Below are 27,552 nucleotides of genomic sequence, written 5' to 3'. Positions count from 1 at the left end.
ATCTAATGCTAGCGGGAGAAATGACTTGTGGTCTTTTGTCAGAACAAAAGACAAATCCTACAATCGCTAAAATTTGACACCACTCCATTTTTGTTCACATTTTGTTAAAAAGGAAGTTGTGTTTTTTATGTTTCCCTCAGTGGCCACTGGTGCAGCGCCACCACAGGTGAGGAGGGGGAACAGGTTTTTCAAAGTGTTTGGTTGGTTTGACTCAGTGCAGTGTGAAGAAAAACCACAGCAACTGAAAATGGAACAAATGTCGTAACTTTGGTCCCCAGTCTACCAGACTATCAGATGTGAAAACAATCTTAATGTGAAAATCATACGTTGGAACTCATCAAACTTGACTTAACGCTTAAGTGTGGAATTAAATTTAGCTGGCCAAAACATAACATTGTTCACGCAAGTTTGTGGTTGTAACTTGCTAAATGCAAAAATGCTAAAAGGAATAACTTGCTTACATTAGTGTGCATTTTTGCAAGTACGGCCATGCCTAAATTGTATTGACAACAAACACATGAAACACACAATACGTAGGGATAGGGCCCCAAACAAAGCAGGTGTCCACAAAGGACTCTATAGAAATGCGAGTTAACCCTTGAACTGTGAGCCGTGTTAAAATCTACCTGGCAGGAGGTCTGCTGTCGGGTTTGGCCAGTTGAAGGTCTTGATCAACTGCCAGTCAAAGTCGTCCTCTTGACCCTGGCGGTATTCACACAACCCAGAGTCCGAGTCCTCGTCAAAGGTGCAGCCAGCTGCAGACGGAAGCAAACAAAACAGATTTATTTCAGTTCTAGATGAAAAAGCAGAAAAAATGTAGTCAGAATCATTTCTCTGTGGCGCTGGGTGGCTTCATGCACTGAGGCTATAATCCTGGGTTTGGGTCTCGGGCCATTTGCTTCATGTCTTCTCTCTCCTCCCTATTTTTCTTCTAGGTACTGTTCAATAAAAACCATTAGGGCCCAGCATAACTCTTAAAAGAAGAAGAAAGGTCTTATTTGCTTGGCACTGTCAAGAGAAAACTGCAGATTTTTTACATCATCACAATTAACACTTGACACATCAGTTCCCAGAGAACCTTCCCCACCCTAAACTACATTACAGTTAAAAGTTAGCGCCAGGTGGTCAGGACACACTGCCTCTACTCATCTTTTTCTTTAAAATCTACTGCCATTTGGTACAGCACGCCCTGTGGTGGGAAAAATGACACGGCAGCTATGGGACATGACTTTAATAACCAGAAATAATGGGCTGCAACGAAAGAGGGTTTCCAGCTGACAGAGGACAACAGCGGGTCAGCTCTCAACCCATTATCGCACAAACGACGAGGTTTAAAAGCCACCCGCCACCAGGTGGAGGAGTAAAACTCTATTTTCTGCTTTAATTAGTCAAAGCACAGTTGCACTCTTGAGAAAATATCACGAGAGCCAGTCTGTGACCATTTACAGGTAAGACTGGTGTGGCTTCATTTTGTTCCACTGCATGCTCCTTTGAGCCTACGTTTGAAAAGGTTTTCTTCTTCTTCTATGGTTTTTACCTGACTTGATTCTTTTATTGTTCAAGTCTTAAGAAAAGATTCAATCATGATTTCAGGATTTTGCTCAACTGATGCACATAATACACAACATCTAGAAATTTGCTGAAAAGGCTACAAATAAATCAATTTCTGCCTTTTTAAGGTCCAAATAAAAAAAACAAAGTTTGACTTTTGATTATATTTAACGGCAACCCAATTTGGAGCAATTTCACATATTTCAGATACTATTAGTAAAAGGTTCTGCTACATAACTACTCAAGAAATTCTAAGTAGACAGACGCTGCTAGCAGGTCAGTGCTAGCAGTGGTGGCGCCAACAGAACTTAGCATCCATCGCATGTGCTGGAAACAGCAGTGAGCCAGTAGAAGACAAACGTTGCCCAGCCGGTTGGATATAAATTTGCACTTAGACATGACCGAAGCAAAAAGTTAGCTAGCTTGTTAGGTTATGTTCTCTCTCTTTCTCTTCCCTCACACATGCAGCCTTTAAGTCAATCAGCCTGGTCTACTGTTCCAGCATTCACACTCCCAATATTTATTCACCTCTCTCATATTCATATCAGTTACTTCTCTCAGCATTTGGATCAAATTCCACCACCAATGAAAATATTAGCTGCTAATTACCAGTAACTGAAACCACCTCGAGTCACTGAACACAATGAAGATGTCGGCAAATTTCCATAAAAAAAAGAAACAAAATAGAATATCAGATTAAATAGTTATCCCATGTCAAAAGTTCAGACCTGACATGAACATATTTATAGGGCCAAATAATTTTTTTTATAATTTTAAAACATTCTAAGGACTTAATTTTAGAAACATAAATTTAGAACTTTTTAAAACACTCGGGATTCTGAGTTGCTTTGTCTAAGTTATGCATACACTGGATCTCTGGTTTCCATGGTAGTTTGAGACAGTCTCAAGAATAAGAGCTGATGGAGTTTTATTAAAGCTATTGCAGTGATAAATGACACAGCAATATGCAACGTTATTTAGCAACAATCGTAAATGTTGTTGCTTTTACATTTCTAGATTTATTTATCAATAAATAATTCATCTGTGGTATTTTTGCTCAAGGTCATCATATCTTCAGAATTTCTAACAGCAAAGTCCAGTAGTGAGATTTAGCAGTTATCGCCACCAGATGTGTGTGAATTCAAAACTTTTAATGAGCATCTTAACGTTTTACTAACATTATGGTTCAAAATCCATTAGCTTTGAAAGCCTCCTAAAATCAGAAACCAACAACAACATTCCTTGCTGAATACTTTTCAGTCTGACTTTAAGTAGAAAGTGTGATTGGCCAGGTCTGTGAGCAGGACTGATAAATGGGGGATTTAGATTTAGGGGAATTGCTCATTTATAAAACATCCCCAGTTCAGCCTGTCACTGAGGCGCTCAGCAGACCGCTGCTCAGTCTGACCCGGGTTTACAGCGCGACCCTAGTGGTCAGTCTGACTGCAGTCCCAGGACCCTCTTCAGCAGCATGTTCTATTAGAACTTGACAGCAGTTAAAGAGCAAATAGATTTCATGCCAGTTTCTGCTGAATATTCTAACATGGTGGTCTGGTTCCCCCTGTGCAGCTCTTTGGTTTTGTCTGTGTTAGACTTCTTCTGTTTCCTCGACTAATAATCCAAATAGTTAGAGCGCCGCAATACAACACTCGGACTTCTAACAACCACTTTTGACACCGATCCCGGCCCCTCTCCCGTTTGCCTGCAGCCAAAGCAAGTGTTTCCGGCTGTGTAAGCAGATCAGAGTTCTAATTGCCCCCCGCGTGACAGTTGCTTGTTGGGATGTGCCGCAGCATGTCTGAGGAGGAAAGGGTCGAGTGGCAGAACGCGGCCCGTGGTGAAGGCCTGCTTTTCATCACCAGCCCTCCAGCAGCTCCGTGAAGAAATGTCTCCATCAGACACGTTCCACTGATTCCCCTCATTAAGGTTCATCCTTCCAAGCCTTCTTTGCTCTTAGCACAACAGTTCCTCTCGGCGCCCAAATGAGCTTCCCTGGCAGCAAAAGGCGCAAACCCATGTAATTAGAAAAGCCGCGTAGATCCAGCTGAATTTGAATGTGTGTGTGTGTGTGTGTGTGTTTGTGTGTGTGTGTGTGTGTGTGTGTATGTAGTAATGGAGTGGGATGTTTAAATTTGTGTGTGTGCTGTTGTGATGTTTACTTAAAGCTGATTGAAGCTGCTATGAACCTGTCCACGTCTCACAGGCTTAAGCTCAAGGTTTTCAAACAGCACTTTTGCATTCAGTGGTTTTAAATTGGTATAAATTAACTTTGGTATGGGTGATAGTCCTCAACTTCACCATCCAGAAAGTTTGTAGATAATTTCTGATCTCTAGTTTTAGCAAAGCTATCATTCAACTTTAGTGATCAAAGCAAATTCCAATATCTCTTCAAGATTTTCAAGTAATGTATCTACAGTGCAACCCCGGTATCCACAGAGGGTCAGGATGATATGGACTAAAATCTGTAATACTAATGCATATAACTTCCACTTTTAGTGGTTCAAACGCCAAATAAATCTCAATATGCATAGATACACTACAGCAGGTGCTAACATTCACAGTCTTCCTTATGTCTGCTCTTGCGGGGGGAAGCCAATCGACTGAAAGCAAAACGATGCACCAAAACATCCGCTCTAAGGATAAATTCCAATCCTGTTTAGTCCGCTTTAATCCAGCTCTAGTGTGTTTGTCAAGAAAGTCTGGTTCGTTTGGGGATGTGTGATGTGTAACCTATCTCTGATGTGGACTAAAAATAGTGATCTCTGGTCCGCCTGCAAACCAACGTCTGGGTTTGGTTGAAGTGAACTATGGTGAAGTTCGAATGCAGTGTGAATGCCAAGCAGATCAGAAACCACATAAAAAGTGGGAAGTGGACTATAGCTCAGGGCATTCTGGGTAAAAGCAACCAAAACAAACATGTGTGTTTAGCGCTAGCGCTAGAGCTAGAGAAGTGGTTCTTAACCTTTTTTGAGGTACCAAACCCCCCAGTTTCATATGTGCATTCACCGAACCCTTCTTATTCCTCCTCCTCCACTCCCAAACTTTAGACTATAGAATTTGGTAAAAAAAAAAGAGTGGAACTCCTTCAATCAGGGCTCCTCCGCAGCTCTGATTGGCTAAGCAATGTAACGTGATCCTCTGCAGCAAGTGATGGCAAAGCGGCGCGTCATAATGACTTTACACAAGTGTGTCTTTACCTCCGCGGCAGAGGCTCCGCCGAACCCCTGAGACCAACTCGCCGAACCCCTGGGGTTCGATCGAACCCAGGTTAAGAACCACTGTGCTAGAGAAATTAAATAACCACTAAAATTTGACGCTGCTCCACTCTTGTTAACATTTGGTGAAGAAAGAAGTTGTGCTTAATGTCTTCTGCAAATGTTTTGCTGTCCCATTTCCTTCGTTGGTTTTTGTGCAGCGCCACCACAGGCGAGGAGCAGAACAGGTTTTTCAAAGGGTTTGGTTTGAAACAATGCAGTGTGAAACCAAACAGCAGCTGAAAATAGAAAAAAAAATTGCAAACTTTTGTCCCTAATGGAACCACGTCTACCGAATTACCAGGTGAGAAAAGCCGACTCCAAACATTGTTTTCCTCTCGCTGTTCAGCTCTCAGTGGCTCTGCCCCGCTCATATCAGACCTTTGCTCTGATTGGCAGCATGGCCTTCTATCTTCTTTAAAACAGGACAAACACTAACTAAAAGGAGGAATCACATCAGCTCATCTGAACTGAGACATTGTTTGGTTACTGGCTTTGGTTCTCTGTCCCTGTTATGATTCTGTTTCTTGCAGTTTTTATTAATTTGCTTTTGGGTCAAATGAAAATGAAAAGTTTGATCAAAATATTAAAAGTAACAATGCCTGCTTTGATAACAGAAAAAATCCATAAACTTAGGCAAGTATAGAGCTTCTCATAAGAACACTAAATGCAAAAATGATTTATTAACACAAAACATGCCAGGTTAAGCTAAAATATGAAGTTACAGATGATAATAAATGAAAGTCTTTTAGAGGCTGAGAGGGCCAGCTGTTCTTTGGGAGCCGTGCCACTAGAGCCGGCTCTCTGAAAATAACTTCCCATCACTGACATTGTGTCTGGGTATTCCTGCTTCCAAGCTGAATTTTGTTTCATTTTAGTAATGTTTAATATGTAAAAAAAACACCTATGAAGGGGAAAACTTTCTATGTTTCAAAAAAAAATCCATGATAATTGAGTGGTCAACATGCAGGTATCCATCCACTGGACCGGTGCTTTAGTAATCCCAATAATGTAAGAAACTGGTGGGCAATTATTCAGTTAGAAAAGGTAGATTCACTGAGCCATGGATTAATACAAGTTTATCTGTCTATGGGCATGTTTTAAAGAATGAGTCGAGGAATAACGTCTGTTTTTATGGGTAGGAAGTAATTCCACATCGAGGTGTTTCTGAAGAAATCTCTGGCTTCATCTACTTTCATTCTAAATTCTTAAATGGTTCCTCCTTCTGATTTTATGGAAATCAGAATTCTATTCCCTGCTTCACAATAATCCATCCTTCAAAGTATTCAAGTACAGACTGAGTTTGCCAGGAGAGACCCTGGAAGGAGAACGATGATAAACGTACTAACTGGCATCAAGTTCTGGCGTTGGAGTCCAACTCGGATCACCTCCACGCTGCACATGCCAGTAACCCACACAGGCAGTCGCATCGTAAATACGCTGTGATGAAGTGGGCAGAGAACACAAGCCTCTTATACGGCATTTATCCTGGAGAGGGAGAAATAAATTAGAGGGGCGGACCAGGAGCTGTGGGCTGGCTGAAGAGCCCTTAAACACAAGAAGCAGAGGCGAGAGCTGAGCCAAAGAGGGCGTGGATAATGAGGACAAATCACACGTAGCGCAGAGCATGTAAGACAAAAGGGATTTCTCAGAGAACAAGATTTTTTTTCTTCTTCCCTCTAGAGCTGCACTGTATGAAAACACTGAGGGCTGATCAAAGGAGACCAGACTGTAGATGGGGTGTGATTGATCAGACTGCTGTAGTATCGTTCTCAGAGGTCTTAAATCCTCCACACATAAAAAGGACTCTCACTGACGATTATTCTTACGAGGATGACAGCGATTACATACCGTCGCACAGAGGTGCACGGTCGGCTGGCGCGGGCGGATGCCAGTCTCAAGGACAAACTTCCTATGGTTATTTGAAGAGAACTAAGTGGAAAAGCTCCTGCTTCCCCTCATGACCCATCGTCTCATTGCTCATCCAGGAGAACCATTCGGTTTCTCCAAAGAGCGGAGATGAGGCAGTCTGTAGATGTTAGCTTCTGTGGTGGTGCCAAAACAGCTTCCACTATGCAAATCAATGCATGTTAAAGTATATTTGGTGTTTGAGCTTTTAACATTGCCAGATATAGGTGTTTTAGAGGGGAGTCTCAACTATTCCCAGACTTAAGCTATGGCTCTGGCCCCTGACTCCTACAAATACCAGAGCATTCTCGTAAACAAAACATTCATCATATTTTCAGCAGGTCTCTCATCTCCACCAGCAGCTACAAAACATTAGCTAAACACAGTTTTTGAGAGTAGGATTTACAAACAGCAACTGCAGATATTCAAAGGCTAACAGCAGGAAAGGTATGATCCAGAAATTATGTTTCCAAGCAACGTGGAAAAGTAATATTCTGGATCCTCAGTGGCTTTTCAGGCCACACCTTGTCTCGGCTGAAACACAAAGAACTGGTACTTCATGGAGTTAATGTGTTGTAGAGGGGAAGGCCCCTAAAAGTGGAGAGTTGGCAGAGACACTCCAAACACCTGAAGTCGTACCTGCAGTGACAGAAGATTCTACAAAGTATAGCTAGTTCCCCCATGATGTCACACTTCTCACATCCAGTTACTCTGCCGCCATCTTGGTAGTATGAAGCATGTTTCCACTTCATTGATCGCAGCTAAGAGAACCGCAGTGGGTGGATATGGTTGGATTCAATCAGGATGTAAAAACAAAAGTGCTAAAACAGTAAAGAGAAGTTTTCATTACATCAAGGTAAACAAACTGTGCTATTAACCACTGAGTGCCAATGAGTATGGCTGGTTAATATCCAGAGGAAACACACGTCATGTAATATGGCATGGATGTGATCACCTTATTAGAGGTAAAGATGTTTTCCAATGTTTCTGACTTGAACTGACTGCTGTAAAATTCGCTTTATAGGCAAATCTGTAAACTCATAACAGATCCATCTGCACAAACTACAAAATGTAGCTATAAAATGTAAATATGCAAATATAAATTTCTTCCTTCTGCTGGAACACCCACGCTTGAACAAAGAATAAAAAAAATGCTGCTGTACTTCAGCACATACTGTCACTGCTTATAAGGACATTTACAATCACACATTGCTAATAAAATAGTACTTGTTTAAATTTATATTCCAGTTTACTATTATGAGTCACATATCGCAGGTAGTAGAGAAAGAGGCAGTAGATTTTCTCATTGATACTCAGGATTTCATCTTGTTATTAATAATTTTTTTTTAGTCATTTCTAGCATTTTATTTAAAACGTGGGCAATACAAAGAGTCTTTTGGGACATGAATCAACTTTATGGACTTAAAATGTAGCCACACATGTCGTCACTTATAGTCGATCACAGTGATTTGATTATTTTCATAGGGTGTGCCATTGAACTGGTTCTCCCAAACAATGCTGATCTCAATGCTGCTCCCATGCAACAGTATTTGCCGCTAGCCTATCAGGATGGCGCTTTTCCATCTTAACGTACTTCCAGGCTTGGTGGAACGATCTGCAGGATCGGTGGGATTGCAAGTTTATCATTTTAATACCACTTTACAAACATGTGATTCACTTTTCCAAAACTAGGACAAAATACATCGAAATTTATGGAAGGAACTTAATAAAATGTGAACGTGTTCAAGAGATTTTGAGCGGTATGCATTTGAAAACTCAAACGTGAACAAAATGGATTCTCTTGGCATATTGATAAAGTAGCCCTTTCTGTTAAGCTGCCTTCCCCGTCGCAGTGAAGCAGAGTTCCTCAGGCGAAGCAGCCGCATTGAGTAACGAGCCGCGCTCCTCCGCCGGCGCTCCTTTAATCTCCTCCCGGCCCTCAGATAAAGCTGCTCTGTTGGGACAGAGGAGCCTGGATGTTCTGCCGCTTCTCTTGTTTGGCCTGAGATAAAGCTCTGCCGCTGCGTGATTTGCATGAAAGTATGAGGAAGCAATGCATCAGACCTGACAGGTTTACCTACAGAGGTGGGAGAGGGGAGGAGAGGGAGTGTATGGAGAGGGAGGGCCAGAGGTGGGAAAAGAGCGACACAGTCCAGCAGCTCATCAATACCGAGCCAGCAGGGGAGTCTTCTCCAGCACCACTTCTTCATGGACCATTAAAAACAGCCGCTGCACTTTCAGAGGGCTTAGGACTGAGGAGAGCAGCAAATGGAGTTTGATACTTTAGTAAACAGAAGCAGGACTCTTTTTTTGTTTGTTTTTCTCCCACCAACACTAAAACAATGCACACACTGACGTCTCCAGATACGATCTTTACTTTCTGATTTTTTTTAAGAATGTCATACTGCTCAGGCACAATGTTTCTAAAGGTTATGAATAATTTATGAGCAAACCCCCCCCCCCACCCCCCAAATGTTCAGTACATTAAGGGTTTGCTGTTGACTTTAATTATGAACAAATAAAACTATGTAGACTGCATTTCCAATTCCCGCAAACCCCCAGTGAGCGCAATATCTTCATCTTTAAAGCAGTTCTGGCCTTTCTTAATCATAAATTATTTATTTAATTTCTTATTATGTCAGGGTTTTTCTCCCTTTGCACCAAACCACCAGCAAGTTTTCATCAGCTTCACAAAGGCAACAAGCGAAAACAAAGAACGCTTTAATTAACCCCATGTTCACAATGTTACGTTTAGCCAAAAAACTTAATGTTTCCTTCTTAATAAATATATGATTAATGTATGGATGAGAACACAGGAAAAGGCCTAAAATTTATTTTTCTTTCACTGCAGAAGCATAATGTCACACTGAGAAAAAGTAGAAAAATCCAACCGTCCAACTAAATATCCCGAACTAACAGCGCCACAGTTATCTGTACAGTATCAATTTATATAACGTAAGCATAACAAAGCAGTTTTAATGTACTCTGGTAACCATTAATCTGTAATACATAACTTGTATTAGCAAGACAAAACAACATTTCACATTTTGTCTTAAGTCCACTTTGACCAAAAATGTCACAGCTCAAACCTTTCTGTGGTCACTGAACTCATATTTATAACTTACCAAAATTATTACAGAAAAAAATCTACATTTGAGAAAAACAAAACAAAAATTTAAAAAAGCCTCTCAGACAACTGAAATCAGGGAGCCTGTTACATCATCATAGCATTTGAATTTTGTTGAATTGTTTGTTTTGATAAAGCTTTCTGGCACCATAGATGGGTTTATTAATGCAAAGAATGAATATTTCTAAAAGTGCCTCCTGCCCACGCCGTCTGGCTGCAGCCTGCTGGATTCAGAGCCACAGCGTAACCCAGAAGTCACTGAGGACTCAGAGAAGCAAATGGGGTTGAAAAAAAAATAAAAAATCAAATTTGGTCTAACTGCATGCTGCACTTTTCCTGCCTGCCTTGGGAGCAGGCAGAGAGATTGGCACTGCAGGGCATACACTGTTGTGTGAAATTGTTTCATGACCGCTTCCCAATAGTTCCAGTGGCCCCGTGGTTCAGGCCTACTAAGGCCCCTAATTTCCAATACAGTAACGCTGGGCGGTCTCTCCCTATCAGCCAGATGCTAATTGATGACTTGCTGACCTTTGGGAGGGAAACACCAGATATTCGGCTGTGTTGCTCCAAGTGCTGCTGGAGAGATTAGAGGACGACTTTGTGCTCTGATGAGTAAAATTGATGTCTGTTTGAATGGGAAGCACAACTCTAAGTCTAACTAAGTACTCTGAAATTTGATTTTTTTTTAACTGAAGAAGAAAATGTTACACTTCCACAAAACATAGCTCTTGTTTTTGTTGAGTAAATGCTTCACAAGAAAACAAAACATTTATTTCACTCTTTATTTTTCTTGTATAAACTCCTAAAACAGAAAGTTATAAGTACAGACACACTTTCCACTTTTTTCACTTCCGTTACGATACCTGAGATCTAATATCATCTGATATCGATCCGATACAGACAAACAGCTGAATTGACTTAAAACATTTCCTTTTTAAACAGAAATGTACTGAATTACTCATTTTTACTAGTTTATTTTCTAACTATGCACCAGCACAGAACACTTAAATCAGTGGTTCTTAACCTTTTTTGAGGTACCGAACCCACCAGTTCCATATGCGCATTCACTGAACCCTTCTAAATAAAATATTAGTTTTTCCCCCCAAATTCAAGACATAAGTCTTCTTAAGTCACTAAGTCTTCTTAAAAGGTAGAGTCTCTGAGAACAGTTCTTCAAAATATAGTCAGTGTTTTCAGCAAAGTTGAGCTGACTGTCCAGGAACAACCAAGGTATTTAAAATGTGCCAGTTTCAACAGGATGAATATCTGTTGAAACTGGTAAATTCAACAGATATTCATCCTGTTGAATGAATATCTGTTGATATTCATTTCTAAACTGGAAGTGGTTCCAGTTTGGAAACTGGAACCACTTTAATGTCTTATTTAAATCATTTAATTAGCTCTACATTCTTAAGAGAATGAAAAAATAATAATAAATAATAAAGATTGCAGTATTCTGATTTAGTAATGTAATTATATTAGTTGTGTTACCGCCCCCACGCCACTAGAGGCAGTAGCAACCCCGAAAAGATGCGACTAAGGAGCATATTTATAAGTACACCAAAAGCTACAGAATTTGGTAAAAACTGTGAGCTTTGCTGAAGTAATTAAAGACACAAGTTCAAATCCATACTGAGAGTGGAGCTCCTTCAATCAGGGCTCCTCCGCAGCTCCGATTGGCTAAGCAATGTAACGTGATCCTCTGCAGCAAGTGATGGCAAAGCGGTACCTGGTGTAGAAATGTTTCCAATATCAGGACCGATACAGGTATTAATATCAGATTGGTGCATCTCAGTGTTTTTAGACATGTTCTCAAGTATTAATGAATTTCAGCAATTTGTGGGAGGTTGTGATTCCTAACCCTAACACTAGGGGTCCTCTCACTTGATAGTTAAAAACTCATACATGCATTCTCGTACACATTGTTGTTATTTTTGACTTTAGAAAGAACTACAGACGTTTATCTCCACCCTCCCTAAGTGTCCAAACAGAGGCCGAGTAGAAATTCTCCGACGTGAATTTATTTATGAGTCACACAGCAGACGCCTCGAATAGCTTCGGTTTATAGCTGACTCTCATTCCTCATTTAATCTCTCCGTTTCTTCCGACGCTCCAGAGACTCGTCCATTACGGAGCTCAATCTCCAGCTATCTGAGGCTTCGCTCTGAAACCTATCAGAACCGCTTAGTCTGCTTATGCCATTGTTCAACATGTCACAAGGAGAGAGGCGCATAAAGGGAGGTTGATGAATAAAAATAAAAAAAAGGCCCGGTCCTACGAGTCTCAAATTGCACCAATTAAGAAGACAATATGCTTTCAAACGCACCTACAGTACGTTGGAGTCCAGAGCCTCCTCATTCACATTCACATAGAAACACATTTTCACATGCAGCTACTGTTACGTATGAAAGTTTCATTTGAAATGCTGGAGGAAACATTTTCCCCTTCACGTAAAAAGCTTCTTTAAGTGATTCTGTCAGGTCTCGCTCTTTGCCAGATAACAGGAGTGACCTAAATGCTTCATTTCAAAGCTGCATGTTCCTTTGTGCTGGTTATGCTACACATTGATGTCGAAATGACTGCCGTCCATATGCCCAGATCTGTCCATTAGAGGCAACATTTGTGGGAATGGGTTATAAAACTGTGGTAATTTCAGTGACACCAGCAGTCGAGCAAACTTAATGACAGACGCTCCAAAAATAGCTTCCATACAGCCACTGCATGCTGCTGCTGAGTTTATGCTAATGGCCACGCAGATTTATGCATGATTGCATGATGTTGCAAAAAAAAAAAAGAAAAAAAAATGACTCGACTGCTTTGATGTTGATTTCCATACAATCAAATTGTAGCAATAAACGCCTCGGTCCCACAGCCCACCGCCCACAGCCACGTGGAATGACAGATGCAGAAAATGTGAGGAATATTATTCAGCGGATGGTTTCTTTTATGATTTGTTTCTACGTACTGTACGTAAAAACGAACGAACCTGAGAGGGAAAGCTTGTTCAGCGTACAGAGCAATGGAATGTAGAGAATCAAAGGGATGGTTTTCAGTTCCCTCTGCTCTCCTCAGAGACGCGGCGTGAGGCAGCCGCTTCATAGAGGCAGGGCTGCCACTGAATGCTTCTTCTTCTGCTGTTACACTGCAGAGAGGCTCACAGTCAGACAGCAGAGTTCAGATCCCCCCCAACAAGGTATCTGCCACATCAGATACCAGCACAGAAGGAAACTTTGAACATGTTGCTGCATTTTGCTTTGACCAAGACTTTTGCCATTTGTTTTTTGACTTTTGAAGTTCCATTTTCTCTGGAAATGGAACTTCCAGAGGAAATGGAAGCAAAACAAAAGTTTCCAACAGCAAAATAAAAACTAAGTAATTCAGGTTACGTTCAGACAGCAGGTCTTCATGCTTAATTCCAATCTTTTGCTGAAATCTGATCCATCCATCCATCCATCCATTTTCTTACACCCTTGTCCCTCAGTGGGGTCGGGAGGGTTTGAAATCTGATCTTTAATTTATTTATTTTTTTGCGTGGTCATTCATATTACTAATTAAATGCGTCCGCAATCACACTTCTGTGTGAACGGTTTCTGACCCCAGAGAAGAAGAATGAAGGCGTCATGCAGCAGCACACCGTCACAAAACCACAGCAGGTTTTAGAAAATGACTTTAGAAAAGTTCTCAAAGCAGATGGAGATGAAATGACAACCTGCAAAAGCACAAAGTAACCAAAGCGCCAAATACAAAGTCTTGGATATTATATCATCATTTATTTACAAAAAGACTTTTCCCTACAATTTATTTGGCACAGATATGTTTGGAGAAAAACCCGACCTAACAAATGAATGAAACCTTTGTTTGGGTCAGAATGGAGATGCCTGGAGAAAAGGATTTTGATTTTGGTTCAAATGGGTTAGAACTGAGAACGTTGGAAGACGATGAAGTCTCAGCTGAACATGGAGGTGTACTCTCACATTCCACCTTCGTTACCAATCGATGCATGATGACCTCTCAAAGTGGGGGGCAGGTTAAGCCACAGCTGCAACTAATGACCATCTCAATTAGCATTGATTCCATTATTCCAGGCATTACCACGGAGTAATATTACATGGACTTTGCTCTGCACAGTTCATTAGCAGAAAAACATCTTATCTAAGCAACTATTTGCATTAACAGTTCTGGCCTGTCGTAACTAGTGTTTTTAAGAGTAACAAGTTTCACAACCGCTGGCAGCTGCCACTGAACCAGCTGCCTGATGAATTTGCCCCTTTTAGCCCTGATGGTCAAAGGAACCTTTGACCATCTATGAATGCAGGAAGGAAGGCCAGGCTCACCTATCTCCACTTTAGTAAGTGCTACAAATTAACTACCTCTAAATGAATTTTGTATTCCAGGTTAAGGATTATGGGTAGGTTTAAGTTAGTGATGTATAAGTCCTCTCACAGATTAGGTTTAAGGTCAGACGACATCAACTTCTGTTGATTCAAGAAACAAAGAATCATCTCAAACCGACTGACCTTGGAAAGCTTTGGGTTGAGGATTGGAGCAGCCATGTGAATATTCGTGACAGGGAATATGCTCAGAGTGGCACGGCCTTTAAACAGTCCATACAGCTGGATGCTTGGTGAAACAAAGGCCAGTCAAAGGAAATTACAATTTAGGACTTGCTCTATCTTGACAATGTGAGGTTTCTAATAAAAGGATACAGAAATATTGGATGCCTCTACATCTAAAAACATTCCAGCAGTGGGTGTGAGATCTTATCAGATTTGTTATTTCCAAGCATCAGCACTACTACAGGAAGTTGGTTGAAATCCGGTAATGCATACTGTCTCAACGCACATCACCACACCTCATCCAAAACGTGTCAATGACCAGACATAATATGTCTGATGTACCACGTCTCAAACTGGTTATTCAACCAGTGGTAAAAAGCGTCTGTCGTCGCTTCCTGGACCTCTCGAGGTGAATCGGCTGTTTTGTGTCTGTGACGTAGAGATTTTAACAGCGGCTGGGAGACTTCAACTCTACTTTGCTCCTTTTCAAAAGACATACTGAGAGAGAAGGAGGCAGGATTTTATTGTTAGTTCTCAGTTTGAAGAGGCTAATGACAGTGCTGGTCAATGGCACCTCCACACTTTGACAAGTGTACTGAGAAAGTCAGGGACCAAAGTATATTTTTGAAAGGAAATCAAGTCAGAGCTGAAGTGAACAACATTTAAAAAGTTCTTCACATGCTGGCCAAACAATTAGTTTTTATGAGCAAATAGTTGGGGTTTCCAGAGAAACACCTACTAGTTTATAAATCACAGACTACTTATTGTTAAACATGGGCTTTTTTTTCTTTGTTTTAATTTATCATGCAATTAATTGATTAATTGCAACAGGCTTCCTCAGCAGCCTTATCCTGCCACGTTTAATCTACGGAGCACCTATAGAGTCAAAAAGTTATGAAGAAAACAAAAACATGTTACTATGGTAATGTGAAGAAACAATCAAAAGAAAAAAATCAAATAAATAAAACCGGCAAGCACTCCTTTGCATTCAAACAAAATACTAAAGTCGAGTAAGCGGGGGCTGTGACCATGGCGATGAGAGGCCCTTTCTGAGACAGATAAGTCCTCTTTAGAGACGTTCCCCAGTCTTCTGCTGCGACTTAATTAGAACACACAGCTCCACTCTCACTCCAACAAGGAGAGAAGAGACGGCTTTGATTTGGATACCCTGTGGAACGCTCCATCCTCTCCTTCCGGTGGAATCATTTACCCCCGACTCTAAGCAGTTTTGTCATCTTCCGCTCTAGCTTTTGACTCTTTTTTTGTTCGCCTGCTTCCTTACCAGAAACCCCCCCACCCAAAAAAAAAACTCCCACAGTGTTTGGCTGAGGATCCGCTGGGGATCTGTCTGATTAGAAGGAGAAGGTTATATCACTCGGCTGCACATTTCACAACGCAAGAAACGTAAAGAAAACGGTCTTCAGTAACAGGAGGATTAACACAACATTATGAGGGGCTCTCCTTCTACAAGCTCGTACATTTCAATGAGCTTTTGAATTAAGAAGCTTAGTCATGAAAGTGTCGTCTATTATTATTATGATTACAATGTAACTACTAAAGCATCTGTAAAATATCCAGATGTCCAAAATGCACTTAGTTGCTTCCCAGTGATTTTCAGTAAGCTTTTTTACTTGCTTAATTCAGCCAAATTTACATATTGTGTGCAGTTATAAGGCTCTAAAGTAAAAAAAAATAAAAAAAATAACATTTTACTACCACCCCATTATCATTAGTGGCCACGTAAAGCATGAAATTTCCATATTTGTGCTTTTTATCACTACTCAGTCGGTGCATAATCATAAAAAGCTGTTGAGGTGAGATGGAACAAATGTTTATTCAAGATGATATTAGAGAGGATGGAGGGTTTGCTCAAAGAGATATTTATATTTATATATAAATAAATCATCAGATTCATGGAATGGTTCAAAAAGAAAGACCTATTTATTTTTTGTTAGGTAAAATTAGCAGGTAAAAACTAGAAGTCACATCAAACATAAAAGGTCTTATCAAAGAGAAGAGCATCATAGAGTATTTATATGATTGTAGATTTAAAAAAGTGTCCATGTAGGAGCACATTTCTCCCCCCAAAGAACTTAATTTAAATAATAATTTCACATATTTTCAAGAAAAAACTCTCCCTGATGTTGACAAGTCATAAATTCGAAAGAAAACAAATGAAAGGCGTACATTTACAGTATCTAAACTAAGAAACAAAAAAACTTGGAAATGTTCTTATATTATGAAGTCAGACATTTGTTGCAAAAACTGCCAGAAGTCCTGTAAGACTGAAGTGGTGAACTTATTAGATGCACATCTAGATGTTAGTCAAAGCATAAAGGGGAACACGGCAGCTTTTTCTGTTTCAGAACGACATGCACCGGCTAACGGCCCGCCAGGAACGCCTAGCATGGGATCTGGAAAACAGAGACGGTGAGAAACAAGTTGCAATGTGGTTGCATCAAGTTTACACCTGGGATCATCGAAGCCCACGTTCTGATGGATGCAGAGAAAAACCCAAATCAACCACTTACACTTCGGGAAATATCCAGAAATGCAGCTTATAAATGTATCACCTCACAATTAGAAGATTTCTAGAAGTTTGTTTCAAATAAATTCATGATCTCAGAAAGATTTATTTTTTGTTTATTTTTTAACAAATGTCTTCTAAACTTTTGTTTGCATTTTGCAACGAAGGAAGTTGCGTTTCGTGTCTTTTTCAGAGGTTTTCATGTCGTTTATTTCAGTGGTTTTTTGTGCAGCGCCGCCACAGGTGAAAAGAGGAATAGGTTTTTTAAAGAGTTGCTTTTGTTTGACAGTGCAGTGAGAAAGAGAACCACCAAAACCGGAAATGGAACAGGTTTTACAACTTTGGCCCTCAATCAAACCACATCTACCGGACTACGAGGTGCAAATATACCCTTAAAGGGTACAAGATTTCTCAAACAAGGCAACACTCCAGGTTTATTTTTGATGAGAGAATAACATTGTGACATGATGGAAAACTAAAATAAAAAGTCAGTTTTAAAGGATACTGCCCCTTTAAAGTTCTGACTTTCATAATATTTATCAGAAAAAGCAACACAGCATGTGTTATGTTTATTTTTTCTGAATAATCAACCTCTATCCAGGCTGCAGGAACAATCTATGATGGAGAACGTCTCCCAGAGGCTCTGCTTTACCACTCAGGTAATTTTTACAACCTGAGGCCAGCAGGACCTGCCCCCTCTGTGGATTATAACCTCCTTCATAAGGCAGAATAAGCTGATTATTAGGTGCTTAGACGTGATTACACCAATGTACAGATCTGATATGCGGACCTTTTTGGTCATTGGGGAAGACTTTTAAAACTTCTGAGCAAAGGTGAAGAATTACAAGCGCTGGGAATTGACATTAATTGCAGGAAATGTGGAGGCCAGTGCTGACCGCCAACATGGCCATCTGGACTGAGTTACAAGGCAACCGGGACTGTGGAAAAGGTTAACTACAGCCTCAGTTAGAGTTTGCACATATATCTGTGTATGAACACCAACGCTGAACACCAGTGCTCAGTAGATGTGCTCATCTGCTGAGCACTGAGCAAGGAATGAAGGTTCTCAATGTAGTAATATTATTAGTATTATTTAAAATAAAACTTTTTAAAGTTTTACATCATGTTATAATGTTATTCCCTCAACAAAAACATATCTGGAGTGTTCCCTTGATTCTTTCATGCATGTTTGAGAAATCCGTTAATCTCCATGGCAACCATTCAGCTGTACAAATCACCTGGATAGACCTAGCCCCGCCTTTGAGTCGCAGCTCCTCCTCTGAGCTGCAGTTTCCAAGCTTCCACCTCAGCCCTCCTCACTCAGCTCCTTCAGACTAGCTGACAGCAATTAGCAAAAGCCTGGTGGAACTGCTCATCTGTTGAGCTCATTATAGGAGCTACTTCTCAGAGCAATGCTGGTAAAAACGTTTGTAAAGGGTTAATAGAGGAGCTATTGTTGTGATGACTTCCTGAAGGCGCAGTTTCAGAAAGAGCGAGTTTTTAAAGACACAGAGACCCAATTTCAAGACGTTAAATTATGAAGTCAAATTTCTTTTAAGTCATATTTGATATAAAGCATTTTTATAACTGAAGGTAACACAGTAACTTCATTGTGCCTGGAAAACACATAATACCACCTCGTTACACCTCCTGATCTATGACTCAGACCAGAACTCTAAACTGACCTGACAACTCAACGTCATTTAATATTCACACTCTCAAACAGCTGACATTATTTTACAGGAGGCAGCATCCTGGCCTGGTCGCAGCACAAGCGGATCAATTTGTTCGTCAGTTAGAGACGCTTGGCATTTGAAACAGAGAAGAGATCCATACAGCAGGAGCCCAGAGGAGAGTAAATCACAGAGAAAGTGAGTGGAAGCCAGAGGTACTCTTCAATCGGAACACATTCACAGTCAAAGTGTGGTCGGTAATGTTTGTGTTTGGGAGACAATGGAACAGCTTGGGTGTAAGACGGACAACACGCAAAGTTCAAAGTTTTAGTAAAAAGGTTCGGACGGTGGTAAGACCCAAAAGAACAATTTATTTTTCCTGATGCCGCTATGCTTCTGTGTCCATGGCGAGATGCTGTGTCCTCTCAAGGTGAGGAATCAGGCATGTGGCCAGCAACCGGCCCACTGCAGGCGCTTCAAGAAAATATATCATGAGCAGAATGCCGTCCACCGCCTTACCGAGTGCGTCACCGGGGAGGGGGCAGAGTCTGACCTACCATTACACATCCTCCACCTTAAGGTCAAGGTGGGTTTGGAGTTGTTTGTGTGACCCAGAAGATGAAATCACACAAAGCACAGAGAGAGCTGTTGATGTATAAGAACTCTGCAACGTATAAAGACAGGAAATGTGCAGAGGACAGAGCGACCAAGCAGAACTGAGGGTTTCAGCTTAACTGACTGTATTTATGGACTCTGTCTTCATTTTTCTAAGTAAGCAAAATGGAGACATTTCATTTTTGATATGAAATGTCAAATGCAACTATTTTTGCAATATTTTTTGACATGGAAAAAAAATTGCCACATTTTATTTTTTTGTAAGGTTTTATTAGTTCTAGTGACCTCTATTTGATAGTGAATTGACAGGAAGGTGGGCAATGAGAGAGGGAGGAAGGCCGGGACTCGAACCTGTGACGTCCACTTTGAGGCCTAAGGCCTCCATACATGGGTTGAGCTTAACCCCTGCACCACCACAATAACCCAAAATTGCCATATTTTGATATTATTTTTAAAATAATGCAATGTCACATGTATCTTATAGTCCGTTACAACACTACAGTTGTTGATGATGTTGCATCTCCAAACTGTTGCTACTTAGAAGATCCTGGGCAGAGACGATGCCTTCCCAAATATTCATGCACTGAAAGGAAAGATCTTCAGAAAGTCTGGAGCTGGAAGTAAAGGTGCTGCTAAGAAGCAACAATAAGGTCAAGGAGTGGTTTGTGTGTCCACTCTACAAAATGGTCTCCAAAGCACATAAACAGAGAACCAGGAAGCGTTTTTAACTTACTGCATTTTCTCTTTATTTATAATTTGTTGTATGAAAGATAAAATCTGTTTCAAGGAGCCAAGCTTGTCTGCTCTTGAACTACATCTCCATTCAGGATAAAATGTCTTTTGTTAAGATTTTCTAGATCTAATGAGCGTTAAGACCAGGAAGGCAGTGAGGAATCAGCCGATGCAGAGCCTGTTACTCCTGGTGGACTTCAGCTAGGAAATGAATTCAGCCAGATGTTAAATCAAAAGACCTTTTAGATTCAAAATGGCAAATAAACGCTTTATTAGAAGTACTGAAGACACTGAACTTTATCAAGAGTTTAGAGCAAAGGCGAGTATTAAGGCTATCCTGATTAAAAGAGCCACTCCTTCTGACCTTTTCTAGCAAAATAATTGGAACTGATCCATGAAAAGCGGTCTTTGAATAGGACTTATGTTATACTCGTTCTTCACGCTTCATCTGTACACTCACCAAACTATTCATTGTAAAAAACAAATCCTTTCTGTGAGATTACAAGCGAAAGGTTCGTATGGCTAGATCACCTAACAGCTGTGTTTATGCACAGTTTTTATGTAATGAATTACATGACTGTTTTTACAAATATTCAAACAAGTTGGTGGTTAAATCTGCGTATTATATTGTATTGCTAAGTTTGAACCACAAATTGAGTTTACTGACTTTACCTGTTGAAGTTCATGATGATATTAGTAAAATGTAACATGTTATTCTTTGTAAATGTGTTTTGCATAAGTTGCAGTTAAAGAGCTTCAATAAATGTATGCAAAAATAAAACTATTTGGACCAGATTACTGTGAGTGAGATCAAATAGGGTTTAATAGAATTTAAAAGTAAGTTAAGCATTGATACAGATACTGTTGATATTCATTGTTATTAACTGGGCTTCACATCCAGCCGACATCATTAAAACACACATCATTCACTAGGAATCATTCAAATATGACAGATGGCAGATTTAGCACAGTATAAAAATTCATTACAATATTGACAAATTCATAAAATATTCAATAATTTACCATTTCAGTTATAAACATGTTAGTCCTAAAAAGCTTTTCAGCTTCCTTGTACAAACAATTCAGCGTTATTAGAGTTAATGGTAGATAGTTTTACTCTTTTATTGCTCTGTAAGAAAGTAAAGAGTAAAGAATTTGAAAACATCCTTCAACTGCATGTCTGGTGACATTTCAACATGAATGTAAATAGATTTTTTTTGGTAACACTTAATTTGAGAGGGTGTGTATAAGACTGAGATGACATGTTCATAAACATGACCTGTCAGGAACATGAAGGAGTCTTCATGAAAGTTTACAACTTTTAATGCAAAGTTGACACTTTCAGTGAACTTTAAATACAGGTTTAATTAAGCTTTGCATTAAAAGTGTCATTATTTACCAATTGACAGTGAAGCTAATAACCTGTCATGGACTTTTAGCCAGTCAAGATATACAGTATATGCTAGTCATGTAACAATCCAGTGCTAACTGGTCAGAGAGCTTTCTTCTGCATCAACTGACGTTTATCTGAGTCTTTCCTGCTTTTTGCATAAATGCAAATTTGCCCACATTATGTGACAATCCTCCAGCTGATAGAAGTTGCCATTTACAGTTTGTTCTAAACGCAGCATCAGTCTTTCAAAAACCGATTTTGTAGAGTATTTTCCCTGGAGTGCACGCCGCCCCTAGCGGAGGAGACGAATCCTCTCAATCCGTTTCTCTGCCAGATTCTTCCATCATACAAGTAATAAACGGTCGTTTGTGAAATGGAAGGCAGAAAAACAACAGCAGCTGCATGAGGATGGAGGTGTTTACCTGTCAGGTGTTTGGACTGCTGTCGTTCAGGTTTTGGATATTCACGGCGGATGCGGCATTTTGTTATCCGCGTGAAGAAACGGAGGAACGAGGGAACAGCTTCTGATCGCTCAGACAACCCCCCACTGAGTCTCTGAAACGTCTCTAATAAACTCAATTTACCCTCAACAATTATCTGGAAGATTCCCACAGAGCAGAGCAGCGATTAGGAGAATCAGACCTGACCCTCTCCAAATCAAACAAAGTCTAGACCGACCCTAAAGGTTTCATCACCCTGCAGCTCATCAGAACAGAAGCAGAAAGTGGAGGGGAAAAAAAAAAAGCCAGAACGAGGAAGAAGGATGAGTGATGAAACCGGAGATGTTTGTCATGCAACGCGCTGCCACATCTTTGTGTGCTAAAGATAATTTACTCTAAAATGGAGCAGCAGGTGTTTAGATTTAGAGGCTACACAATTTGAGCTTGTAGGGCCGTGAAGGGAGGCAACGGGGATTTTTTGATGTGCTTCACTCTGATGTTTGTGGGGAGCCTGCATTCAGAAAAACACAGTGTGACAGATGGTATACCACACACACACATGCACACACACACACGCACACATTCCTGCACTGCCACACACGTGTCAATAAAGGGAGAAGTAACACTGCTCAGTGACTCAGGTGTGAATCCTTCATCAGTGTGCAAAAATAGAAATACTGGCAAATAAATAGTCAATAATTACAGTATTTTTCAAGGGAACAACTGTTTACTTGTAAAGAAAAAAAAGTGAGACTGGAGTGCCAAAAAAAGGAGAGAAAATTTTCAAGTTATGCATCAACCGGTGTGAGGTTCTAACGCTATCAAACACATGTCCTGTTCTATCAGCTCCCTAGTAAAACACACACACAAGTATATATATAGACATAGACATAGATATAGAGATAAATATGTATATATGACAAACTTTTAGATCAGGTGAAACAGTGCAGGTGAATGGTTTGAGTGAAGATTACTGGTGAGAGAAACAGAAACTATAAACCATTCAACATCCCATGTTCTCAACCGAAAAAGCATTTTGCATGAGAGGAGAAACCTTTTCAAGAAACATTAGCAGAACGCTACTTCCCTTCTGCTGAAGCACTAAGCATTAAAACTACTAATTCTTCTCTACCTTGAACTGGAAGTCGTTTTTTTTTTTTTTTAATTAAAATCAGCAGTTTATCTCATATCCGACAGGTGACCCGGCATCCTCTGGTTATTGTAAAGTCAAGGATAGAGATGGCCGCTGTAACCCTGGCAACAAATCATAGCCTTGATGAATCTGCTAGCACTCGTACTTGACCTAATGTGAGTGTTTAATGGGATGGAGTGGATTCTACACTCAATTTATGGATATTCTATAGAGGCTGAGTCTGAAGGCGGGGCAGGGTGCCCATCCTGCCTCCTAAATACAGACATTACATCGGCCGTCCACAGTGACGGTTTAAAAGACCACCACCCTGCTGCTGCCAGCGCCGTTTGACAGGAGAAATAAAGATTGAGGCCACTTAATAAGCCCGAGCTTCTTTTTTGTTGCAGATCCCAGCGTCTCAAATGGAGCAGAAAAGCATCTGAGACATTAGCTTGAGCTGTTGCGTTGCATCCTCTGTCATTGGTAAGACTTGTAAACAAGAAGATTGAAAACAAAGAGGTCAAATCTGCCCATTAGTAAACCCGCACCGTCGATTCTGTACACACTTTGTTGTATTCCTTTCTTCTTTCATTTCATACCTACAAAACTATTTGTGTCCATAACTTGATATTCTTTTTTTACTTTGTAGTTGCGAATTTTAATACATTTAAGAGATAAATAGTTATAGAAAGGCTTAAACGTTGTATTTTTGAAGACTCTATGTGGGCCCTCTGATTTCTCCTCAGTGAACACACCCCTGTGAAAAAGACAATGTTTAATCTTGTTTCAATCCATTCAAGTCAAACCAGAACAAAGGCTTAGGTTGGGACTGTTGAAGATTTTCAAAGTGAGAAAGGTTTTATTTAAAGGTTAAGAGCTGTCTATGCCAGATAAGGTAATTCATTTAATAAAGCCTCTTTAGCTCATCACCGAAGCTAAAAGCTAAAAACTAAAAGGTAGCAGAAGAGGAACCGACCCTAAAGCAGACCTCTGCCACCTCAAACCAACGCTAACCTTAAAAACATCATGGCCGTTTTACACCACTCATAATCTTCCTGAACTGGAAACAGAATGTTGTTTTCCAGGCTGATGGACATTCTAACAGAAAAGTAAGGAAGTGAAAATATATAAAATAGCATTCAGTTGAATCACTATGACGCCGTTAACTTTACCAGAATGACTGGCCTGACGCATCCTAACTCAACTTAATTCAAATTCAAAAACACTTTATTGATCCGAAAGGTAAATTAAATGTTGCTGTAACTCATTAATTACAATTCTTCAAAGACTTATTGAAGATGGTGATGCCTGTTGGCAGGAAAGATCTCCTGTAGCAGTCTGCATTACAGTGAATCAGACGGAGCTTCTGACTGAAGATACTCTGTTTTTGTAAGAGGATGGTCAGGGCTGTCTATACATTTTCTTGATTTTATGAATAATTCTTCTTTCACATCGTCATCTCCAGATGATGCAAAGTAACAGAATCAGAACAGAAGCAGAAGCAGCCTTCTTTGTTTTCAGGTCCCTGCTTCTGATGCTGCTGCCCCAACAGGCAACAGAAAAGATGTCAGAGATAGAAGATATGCAACATTTTGCTGCAAACCTTAAAGAATCTTATCTTCCTCCAGTCTGCTGAGTCCCTTCTATCAAGAACAATTAATCTGAACTTTAACATACTAAGAAATCTATCACCATAAATCACAAACAATCTAATAAATGCCCACCCTTAAAGTGGAATATATTTTAACATAAAGCCACATTGGCTTGGACAGCTCTTTTAATGCAATCCTAACTTGAACTTTTTATTTTGGTTATTTTTGATTTTAGAATGATCAGATAACCTTTTCCCCTTGCTTACACAGTTAACCATTAGGTATGAATGTGATTCTCTCACTACAGTCCGTCCCCAGCTGCTGTTTTTCTGCAGTGATTAAGATGGTAAAACCAGCCGGGCGTCTTGGAGACGCTCCGAGCCGTCCAGGAGGAGCGGGCGGATATGATCTCCGGTAATCCCGGATCATCCGGGCCCTGATTGAGGAAAAGCGTCGGCTGCGTCTTTCTGCGCTGCCCGCCCTGCTTTGTTTCCAGGACTCATTAATGCCAGCCATGCATGGGAACAATGGAGACCTGCAGACACAAACCCCACAGAAGCTCTGCAAACAAAAACCCACAGCCACAGAGCAGGAGCTCTGATGCCAAAGTCACATGAACATGAGGACAGACACACACACTACGGATCGTTGTGATGATGAATCCAAGCTGTTGGGAATCTCTCAGCAGGAAAAGCCTCCTGAAATGATCCATTTCTAATCCAAAAAGCTCTGGAGGCTGCATTTATGTGAACGGGACATGTAATGTTTGGAAGCGGCGTGTACTTTTTCCCCACTCTGTCAGCACTCTGGCTTGACAGAGAGCTGGAAGTGAAAGGACAGGGCAATATTAGTGGCTGTTTGTTTGGCACATTTGGCCCTGTCTATCCGTCAGCCGGGCTCAGCATCAGGACGGCTAAATGAGATGCTCTGATGGCTCCTCTGTCACATCAGCAGCGCAGCAGGAAGACTGACTGATGGGCTGGACAGCACAGATTTATGGGCTGGTGAACAGTAAGCTGTAAGCCACAGGAACAGGAGGACCTGCCTGTCTGAGTGTGTGTGCGTGTGTGTGTGTGTGTGTGTGTGTGTGTGTGTGTGTGTGTGTGTGTGTGTGTGTGTGTGTGTGTGTGTGTGTGTGTGTGTGTGTGTGTGTGTGTGCGTGTGCGTGTGCGTGTGTGTGTGCGTGTGCGTGTGCGTGTGTGTGCATTAGAAGGCAACAGGAGGAAGAGAGATGTGAGTTTGTGTGGAGGGCTGCATGTTGTGGAAGGCAGGAAGAAAGAGCTGCCTTCAGCCGTTCCTGTTTATCTGACGGTGCAGACTGTAGTTCAGAGATTCATCGTCGTTTGGAGTGTGCAGGAGTAACTGGTTGTTTCCTAGAAACGTACGCAGACAGGACACTTCTCTGTTGAACTGGTTTGAGGAGGTGGCTGGTCATCTAGCGAACAACCAATGAGCAACTGATTCTCTCAGCAGCAGGCAGCTGAGAGGCACTGAAGTCTGTCACATTTGGTCATTATTAACCCATTATTAGGAACGGTCCTACCAGACTATTTTACAAAAACAAAACATGGAAAATAAAAATGAAAACTGATGCAGGTACTTTATTCTTTGTTTATACAACTGCTACAAAACACGTTAATCATGGATTCATTTATCAATATTGGACATTGATAAATATCTATTATTAGAAATAATATTATAAATAGTTTAATGTAATGTTTGATTGGAAGCTGGTTAAACTGTATGAACAGCCTGATGAACTTTTATTTGGTATCAGTTGTTTAAACAAAAGTAAAGAAAGTGTATACATTTTCATTTTTATTTTCCAAGTTTTGACTTTGTATAAACTGTCTGGTAGGACCTTTCCAAATATTAATTATATATAATATTGGGCTAATAATGACTAAACACAGCGAGGGAGGTTAACTGGACTTCAAAACTGTCTGTAGGTATGAGTGGACATGTCCTGTGTTTCTCCTCGCTGCCCTGTGATGGACTGGTGACCTGTCCTGTGACCTGTCCACTGACCTGTCCTGTGACCTGTCCACTGACCTGTCCTGTGACCTGTCCACTGACCTGTCCACTGACCTGTCCACTGACCTGTCCTGTGACCTGTCCACTGACCTGTCCACTGACCTGTCCTGTGACCTGTCCACTCCCCCAATGATCACTGGAGGTAACAAGGTAACTGCCAATTAAAGGTCCCGTGTTATATTTGTAGAGGTCATACTGCTGAGTAGATTATTGTTTTACTCAATTTTTACCTCCATTTGATGGTTTTTCTTATTACTATTGGAGATTAAACCATCTGAGAATATTGTCAAATGCTTAGAATTAATCCAGCAACAGGTGCTCAAGTTATCAGTATTAAATGGTGAATGTCCTGCACTTGTACAGCGTTTTATCAAGTCCAGAGGAGCCCAAAGTGCTTCTCACAACAGTCAGTCACTCAGCATTCACACGCTGATGGTGGCATGTCACCAAGAGATGAGAGGAAGTATATCTGATGAGGTCTTTGAAGACATCCAGCTCAGTTGCTGGCTCATCCGTTGGTGAGCTGGAAAAGACCAGAACCTCATGGAGAAGAATAGGAACTGAGCTGGACTGGTCCTCCGCAAGTTAATTCTGCAGACCAGAAATCTCTGTGCCTGACTGAGTCATGTTTGGCTGAGTGAATTAAAAGTCCTTTCATCCCTGTTCAGTTCTCTCAGCATGATCCCGAGAACTAACCTTCTGACCTCACAAAAACGTCATTTTCTCCGACTGAAAAGAAACAAGTGAAACACAGCATGAAAGAGAACAATGCCGCAACGTTTGGAAGCAAATGCTCCAAAGGGTCAGCTTCCCTCCAGAGGGGTAAGTTCACATCATTCATTAGCTGTATCACCATCAGTCCATTCTGAGGGTTTAGTGCTCACAGCAGCAGTCCTAGCCGCTGTCCCATATTCTGTCCCAGAGATTAGACGCATCCAAAACACCCAGAGTCTTGAAAGCAGAGTGGCTGCTTCAGTTTCCTGCTCATGAGGATCCTAATAAGAGTGCTATCTGACTG

General features: G+C 40.8%; 1 protein-coding gene across 4 annotated transcripts in view; it reads right to left on the bottom strand.

Annotated features, from left to right (window-relative positions):
• The window catches only part of ptprua (protein tyrosine phosphatase receptor type Ua), a 211,960-nt gene that overhangs the window by 170,860 nt on the left and 13,548 nt on the right, over positions 1–27,552 (bottom strand). For all 4 annotated transcript variants that reach the window (XM_008421304.3, XM_008421306.3, XM_008421305.3 and 1 more), the window contains exon 2: positions 627–755. In XM_008421304.3, the coding sequence (XP_008419526.1) occupies positions 627–755 (129 nt within the window). The remainder of the gene's footprint in view (positions 1–626; positions 756–27,552) is intronic.

This window comes from Poecilia reticulata, chromosome 11, assembly GCF_904066995.2.
Source record: "Poecilia reticulata chromosome 11, P_reticulata-male-v2, whole genome shotgun sequence".
NCBI classification, from domain to species: domain Eukaryota; kingdom Metazoa; phylum Chordata; class Actinopteri; order Cyprinodontiformes; family Poeciliidae; genus Poecilia; species Poecilia reticulata.
The sequence above is the reverse complement of the archived record's forward strand: the minus strand, read 5'-3'. Positions and strand labels throughout refer to the sequence as shown.